Raw genomic sequence first — 7642 nt, 5'->3', positions numbered from 1 at the left:
GTTTTGACTTTGTCACACGGTGTATTACCGACTTAAATATCCGCGGAATGGGTCGACGGACCGACGGCAGCGGGAGCCAACATGCGGCCGAACGGCACTACGACAAACTTGACCAGACGCAGAGAATCACTCCTCGGTCAACACAGCCACACATCGGCCTAACAAAACACCCGCACAGACACACGCGGACAGACACACCCACACGTGTCACAGTCTCTCACGCCGGCCGGCACAGACATGTAAAAAACACACACCGCCGGGCGCCGCGGCGCGCCGGTCCTTCGGACACCGGCGGCCGCACAGTGCACGCCCCGCGCCGCGGTCACGATGAAACGAACGCTGAGTATGTACAGATGTCTGGCGAGTGCCCGGCCGAGCGGTGCGCGGCGCAGAGACACTGACCGTCGGGGGCGCTCGCCGGCCGGAGTGCGCGGGTGACCCGGTCTCACGCGGTTAGAGCACGTGTGTCTCAGTCGTCGTCCGCCTCCTCCTCCTCTTCGGCGCCCGCCTGGTCCAGGTCGTCATCGTCACCCTCCAGACCCTCGCCTGGGGAGCAGGGGCCGCGCCGGGTCAGAAGGTTACACCGGGACCGGGACCATCGCACTTCCGAGCCCAGACACTCAGCTAGGGACCACATATCGTTAGCCACTGACGAAGTGTCGGTAAAGACGCTAATGGGCACTGACATTACAATGGCTCGAAAAATAGATGGTAAGATATTTCTTATTTTAAGTAGGTAGGTGGACCACCTCATTAAAATTAACAAAATATGAAAGACATGCAACAATTATCTAATATTTATCGATAGATGTTTCGACAGCAACAAGACCAGGCTTCACGACGCGATAAAGAAGCGTCACTCACCGTCCTCATCATCGTCGCCGTCCTCCTCCTCCCCCAGCTCATCCTCCCCCTCCACGACGACCACGTTCTCGTCAACGTCCTCACTGAAAAATGGAGACGACACACGTCAGTACGGCACTGAGGAGGGTATGTCGGATGGGACGACACGTCGGCACTAAAAGTACGTCGGACGGCCGGATAAGTCACACTGATCTAACAGGATCAGTACACTGATTTAGCATTCGAGTTAATTAAGCACTTTACTGTATCAAATCGAACATTTCGTTACACTGTCACTGGACATTTTTCGGTTATCTTTTTTATTACTTCTATGCACACATTAATCATGGCACTGCACTTTTAACGTCTCCTGCTTAGGTTTACATTGCGTTTAAGTGTAAAACGTTGTTATCGCACAATATGACCCGTTCCCGCCCGATAACGGTTCCAGTTTCCACTCCCCTCATCGGACGGATAAGTAGGTACTCACTCCTCCTCCTCCTCGACGCCATTTTCCACCTCGATGTCGGGCACCAGGAAATACTGCAGCGGGTTCGGCCACATGTCGTCCTTGATGACCTCGGCGATCTCGTCCTGGGACGGGTCCTCGTGATCCTCGAACCACAGGAAGAAGGACTTGACGTCCAGGCCGCGCTTCCGGCCCTGCTTCAGCTTGGCCATCCGGCTCTTGGCGTTCTCGACCAGGTTCATCTTGTCCTTCCACTCGATCTTTGTCGACTCAGATCGGGGTTCTGTGAACGGATCTGTTTCTATCATGGTGTTAGAGGAAGAAGGATCCTGACTCTTCCAGGCGCAGTTCCTTCAACATACACCTGAATACAACCAGCATTAATGCTAAGCTAGCAGTATCCCCACAAAATGATACACTACATTTAATAGGCATAGTTATCAACCACGCATGCTCTAAACCTCACACCTTTCCTCTCCTCTTATTTAACAATTACTACTTAGATTACATATAACACATAGACCTGCATCTCATCTTACCTGATGAGCCAAGGTGGAACTCTTTTTGCAGCACCTCATTCTTGAAGTAGGGGTTGCTTGAGAAATGGAACTTGATCCTATATCCAGACTTGATGTCATCAAACTCTTCAACTTCCAGCTGGGTCATGTAGTGAAGACACTCTTCCTCTTCTTCATCTAATAATGCTGACACTTGTGGATGGTTTACAAACTGATGCATATGGTCAAGGAATTATGAAACAGACACTTTCAAAGCAAACATAGCAGCAACAAGCACAAACACTAGTAACATACACATTCATGCACAACCTTCAAACATGGGGGCACATGGTACCTACTACCTAGTACCTATAGTGTGTGTAAAACCTTGACCTTGGTCTAGCAGATGATGAGAAACATGCATAAAATACGTGCTTAGAAGTGATCTTTCATCCTGATAGAATAATCTGGCAAACAAAGTGATGTTTTATTGCTCAGATAGGAAGGCTCTTGAGTCTTGAAGAGACTGATATTCCCTCATTATTACAGTAAATATCTGATGACAAAATTGTATTAGAGTTCAGATAAACAGTGGAGTCAGCCATACATGATTACTGGGATGCATCCCGCTTTGACATCCCAGACTAAGCTCATCCTATGTCTGTCCTCATGCACGGAGCTCAATGAGATCAGGACCCAAACAGGCCAAGTTTGGCCATCTAAATTCCTGTACCTGGTAAGGTAAGGTAAGGTAATGTATTTTTTAGGGTGTTTTTAAACTAGAAACCTGTTTCTTCACTGAGTATATTTTACAGAGTGAATAGGTTCTATGGCTAAGCTGTTTGATTGTCCTCATCAATATAAAGGTTTTACCTATTTCTTACAAGCTCAACATTGGATGCCTAACGTGTTGACTCTTATAATTGACTTTCATTTTAAGTGAAAAATGAACATTGTTTTACCTACAACACTTATACAGAATAAAACATGAAACAGAAAAAAACCAGGAAATGGATAAATACGAGCACACACAAGCGTCTAATGATCTGATCGTCATGCTAAAAGACATGCTAGATTTTGAGGGAAGAAGTCCCTAATCCATGATGGATGAGATACGTAGTCAGAGCTTAGCACCGGCCTAGCATATTACTCATATCATCCATCGTTTCACAGATGAGATCGACCACGTTGTTGAAACAGACGAATCCGGCGCAGTTTACCGGTACTTTGAAATAAAAGGATACTGCCGTAACCCAGAAATTAGGGATCTTCTGGATGATTTTGTTCCTCTTCTCAAAGAATGGTTTCCTCATCTTGTTGTACTTTTGCTCCACTTTGAGAATCTCTTCGCTGGCTTTTTCGTTCAGGGAGTCGATTTCATTTTGACACCCATCAATCTCTTCGATCGCTTTTTGTGATTCAGCATCAAAATCCTTGCCGTCTTCTCCATCACCTGACTCGTCCAATTTCCTAGCTTTGGCTGGTGGAGGGGCTTCCGTAGACATCTCTGAGAGCCTAATAATACCAAAATTCAAACCAAACACGCAGGTACCAACGGAATGCACGCCGTACGCACGCCGCCCTCACACTCAAGGTTCAAGACGCCTCAAATTTTCCGGCCACTTTGAATTTTCATGGATAATGACGTCATAACAAATTTTCCGTTTTCTTCGCATATTTTCCGGCTCAGTTATGATAGTCATGCTGTAATATAAGTCTGTTTGAGCTTTTTGTATATTTGGCTACATTATTGAAATCTTTTTGGACATAAATCGCCAGAATCGAATCATTCGGAAAGCTTAGTGTCTGACATAAGATTGAAGTAAATTGAGCAGAGAGCTTTCGATTGCGAGTGTTTTTTTTTTTTAACAAATTTGGTCCGAATGGCTGAATGGGCGGATTTGAGGAATCAGAGCCCGCACTAAGCATAGCTCAGGGGGGTTCGCTCCCGTGCCTTCGGGGGACTATTAAAGCATCCAAGAGCGCAGCATCCAAAATACGCAACATCCAAAACCGCAGCATCCAGCGATCAAAACCTCCAAATAACATCCAAAATCGGCCCTTTTGGGTGCATTCAGATCATCCAAGAGTGAAACATCCAAGGATGCAGAATCCAAAACCGTATCATCCAAAATGGCAGCACGAGAATACCTGAGAACCGTATCATCCAAGGACGGCTCATCCAAAAGCGAAACATCCAAGCATGCAACATCCAGAATCGTATCATCCAAAACAATACAGAAAAGATGGGGTGCAGTTATTTTTTTACATCTTAGTTTTTGTTTACGCGTTTTTAGACGTTTCTCGGCGCACTGTTGTTGAAGTTATACAGGCCTATTTTACAGCTATTTTTGATTCACAAAACTGCTGCAATTTTTATAACTTTTTTTTGCATATTAGCATTTTGATGGAATTGGAATGCATTAAAAGATTTTTATTCTTAAATCTTGAATGCCAATATAATAACAATGTGAATCGAGCCACGCTCGTAGCGAAATATTACGAATCAATGATAATAACAGTAACCGGCAGAAAATATGTAGTTACCGCGATTGTATAAGATAATGCTGAAATTGACAGGAGATACCACAAGAATAATAGCCTAAACAAATATTGAAATAACTGAAAGCTCATAATACCCGATTAGCACTGATAACGCTGACCATTTGCTTCGATCATTAAATGCTTACCATACCATAACATCTGAAGATAATGAACTGGAACCTCGAAAACCGAGTTGTCCAGTTTCAGTCTCAGTTTGTGCGGTACTGGGACACATTCATTATCAGTGAATCAAATAAAAATTGTCGGGGGCATCATGCTGTGATTATATGAACCAGTTAATATGTATACCTACCATCTAGTTATTGGCCAAACGTAACGGCCACGGACCGTAGGTTGACGACCCCGAAATTTAGCGAAATGAAGTATAGGTTCAAGCAGTTTAAATAATGCTGGTGCGTGGAGTTGAATAGTGATGTAAATGTGGCCACAGTCTACAACCACGATAAAATATCGATTGCGCTTCGCTCAACCAGAGCCATGCTCGTTCTTGCTCATGGAGCAGTGCATCCCTATAAAATGAAAAGTCTGAACTGAACGAATGCATTCAGGTTCCTACCTCTGAATCACCTTATATTGAGATCCGTTTCTTAACAGGAACACAAACGCGGCCCATCAATTCGTCAGTACTAAGGCAACAACGTCTGACAGGTGACAACGCATCAAATGACCAACTTCTGACACTATCTACCAATACGGTAACGGCAATAAAATTGAATTGCAAAATGCAAATAAAATTGCACGACTTCCAAGCGCAGTTTGAAACCAAGTGCGACCAGCTAGTGTCATTTTCACAACCAAGTGCGACCAGTTAGTGTCTCGAGACACATTACAACTGCATAGGTACCGCAGTAACACATTAGGGGCGAAAGGAAACACATGACTTGTGTACGACCAGCGTTCTGTCAGCGTACGACGCATAAAGCAAACTGCTCAAACAACTGCGGTCCCGAACAACACAACACAGAGCTCCGAAACGAATGGTTTACAAAAGTCTACGACTGACGACATCGAAACAGTACGTTCATCGGGACTAGTCACATGACTCGCTCAACCCAGCTGGGTTATGGGTACTAATTGCGCTTCAAATTGACCTCTGACAGCCATTAACTTACGCTAGTTTGATGCATAAAACTGTACATTGAAACTCAAGCGGCAGCACACAGGTCTCCATCAGGGTGGTTATATACAACAGAGCACCACGCTAAAACGAGCGCGAGCCGCACTGTCACACTGACAGAACACTGAGCCGCGAGTCGTGACAGTCGCACTGCGTCATATGCACGCAGATGTCGCACTCACGGCACCGTTGCTGGCACTGCGCTGCGGGTGGACACGCGCGGTGCAGTAGCTCCACGGTGTGCGGCTCACCGGAGGGATTACCAGTCTCCGACCGGACAGTCCAGGCGGGAAATGCGGTGTCTTCAACCATGACCGCCGTCCCCGTCTCCACGGAGTGCCGCACGGCGGCGACGCGGCGGCGTCGGATCTTGAGCTGGTGGACACTTGTACTCCTGCCAGAGCTACCAGCTTCAGCCCTTCAGCATCCTGTCATCAGCAAACTCCAGCAGAGCTCCAATGCAACTGGGAAAATAAAATTTATGCTGTTAAGCTCAATCATGCAAAACATTTCCTTGCACAGGATTCTCTTGCGCAGTTCAGCAAAATCTTCTGTGATATCCATGGCCGTGACAAGAGGACTTTATGCCATTGTAAAAAAACATAGGTTCATTGGTTCTCATTTACCCACCTCGAGCTTCTACATATAGGTACCATTCATTTGTATATCATGAAGTATGTTAACTACACAATATTTATGCAATAGACTGACATGAAATATGTAGGAATGGCAAGAGAGATGGGTAAATAAGCCAAATAGGTTGCAGGATTTATTGTCACCAAACAGGTCAGAAAGTAGAAGTTCAAACAATCTTACAAACTACACCAGAGAAAGTCTTTGAATTAGGTACAAAATTATGCCACAGAAATAAAAGCAATGCAGCTTTGTAGAGCATTTCCCAAAAGATAATTGTGATTCAGCCTTGCTCCCATTCTGAGATTGAATAAATACAAATTATGGGGTGAAAAATACTAAAAAGCAGTTTTTTTTTAGAAAACAGCTTCAATCCATGTTTGCCTGATTTCAAACTCAAGGCAACATATCATAGCTTTGACAGCATGAAATTTCATTATTGAGGTTACAATTTCCATAATCTTGTCACAAACAGTGCACTTTAATATGGATAACTAACACCAAATCAGCCAACCTTGCATCTTTATCTGGTGAAACTCAAGAAACCAATAAAGCAAACAATTTCTGAGCAAAACATTTAAGTATTTGACAAGCTCAAGCACCATGCAGCCACTAGAGTATGATGGGGTCTCGTAACTTGAACGTTCAGTCTGTAAGAGCATGCCTGACTTGACTTAACAGATTTGAGGCATCACAAAGACCTTTGCAGCAGCTCCTTCTATTCTTTTTTAACATAAACTTCAACTATCATTACCATGCTATGATGATGAGATGGCTGGTTTCGGGAGCATGAAAAGTAGCAGCCCTTCTTTCATTCTATTTCCTTGTTTTCACATGCTGCACAAAATGTTTTTTCTTCCACGTTCCTTCTGTTATTATAAAAAATAAAAGGCATCAAAATTGCTTCACTTCTTCCTTATATTTCAAGTATTGCTGCTGCAATTCATCACATCTCCCGTTAGTAAACCATTGCCCTATGGCCGCTAAAGTAAATAAGTGGAATGCGCCAGAAATTGTCAAAATCGCGCCAAAATAGCAAACTAAGATGAGAAAAAATAACCGCACCCAAAAGATGGAGCCACTCAAGAGACTCAGTAGCGCCACCTAGCATATGTATTATAAACTATTAGCTTTCGGCTTGCTTGATAGGTGGCGAATGCGTCGTGTTTAGCGGCACATCGTCACAATATGACGTCACTAGGTAATATGACGCCACTAGGTATTCTACAGTGGATCCCCATGATATTCATATACAACCGGAGCCGACTGCCGGTGGCTGCTCTGTGCTCTCTCCGCCGCCGCCGCCCGCCACTCTGTCTCCCGCCAAATAGCTGGAAAGCGCGGGAACCAATAGCGCGCCAAATCGGCGCGCCGCGTGCTAGCTCTTCGCTCGCTAGGTGCAGCTGAACTTGGCGCCGGCTGCGCGCCGCCTGGCAACTCGTTGCTCGGCCGGTACAGATGCACTTAACAAAGCAATGAATTGCGAACAGAGCTGTTAGCTGTTGGCGCCTGGTGGCA

At 45.1% G+C, this 7642-nt stretch overlaps 1 protein-coding gene and 1 long non-coding RNA gene across 4 annotated transcripts; both read right to left on the bottom strand.

The window, feature by feature from the left end:
• Position 1: 1 nt before the first annotated feature.
• LOC122365168 (protein SET-like) lies at positions 2 to 3510 on the bottom strand. Of its 3 annotated transcripts, none has more exons than XM_043336148.1 (5): positions 3054 to 3510; positions 1852 to 2041; positions 1334 to 1595; positions 865 to 947; positions 2 to 546 (listed from the first exon to the last, which is right to left on the bottom strand). In XM_043336148.1, exons 1-5 carry the CDS (start codon positions 3312 to 3314, stop codon positions 470 to 472), a joined length of 873 nt encoding a protein of 290 aa, XP_043192083.1. In that variant the 5' UTR covers positions 3315 to 3510; the 3' UTR covers positions 2 to 469. The 3 variants fall into 3 exon arrangements, with proteins under 3 accessions (XP_043192083.1, XP_043192081.1, XP_043192082.1); XM_043336146.1 differs by having other exon boundaries at positions 1334 to 1613; positions 3054 to 3414; XM_043336147.1 differs by having other exon boundaries at positions 1334 to 1607; positions 3054 to 3410.
• A 1400-nt stretch (positions 3511 to 4910) lies between these two features.
• On the bottom strand, positions 4911 to 7191 carry LOC122365169. Its single transcript, XR_006253695.1, has 2 exons — positions 6879 to 7191; positions 4911 to 5955 (listed from the first exon to the last, which is right to left on the bottom strand). It is a non-coding gene; the product is annotated as an uncharacterized LOC122365169 (long non-coding RNA).
• Between the last annotated feature and the right edge of the window lie 451 nt (positions 7192 to 7642).

Source organism: Amphibalanus amphitrite, unplaced genomic scaffold (assembly GCF_019059575.1).
Source record: "Amphibalanus amphitrite isolate SeventyFive unplaced genomic scaffold, NRLGWU_Aamphi_draft 000720F_arrow, whole genome shotgun sequence".
Lineage (NCBI taxonomy): Eukaryota > Metazoa > Arthropoda > Thecostraca > Balanomorpha > Balanidae > Amphibalanus > Amphibalanus amphitrite.
Note: the sequence above shows the minus strand (reverse complement) of the source record. Positions and strands in the feature narration are given on the sequence as shown.

What these genes read in the sequence shown, in the direction of transcription:
- LOC122365168 (XM_043336146.1), bottom strand. Translation starts at nt 3,314, where the DNA reads ATGTCTACGGAAGCCCCTCCACCAGCCAAAGCTAGGAAATTGGACGAG. An exon ending in GTTCCACCTTGGCTCATCAG is followed by an intron (nt 1,614 to 1,851) that starts GTAAGATGAGAT and finishes ACACCATGATAG; the next exon opens with AAACAGATCCGTTCACAGAA. An exon ending in GGCGTCGAGGAGGAGGAGGA is followed by an intron (nt 948 to 1,333) that starts GTGAGTACCTAC and finishes TCCATTTTTCAG; the next exon opens with TGAGGACGTTGACGAGAACG.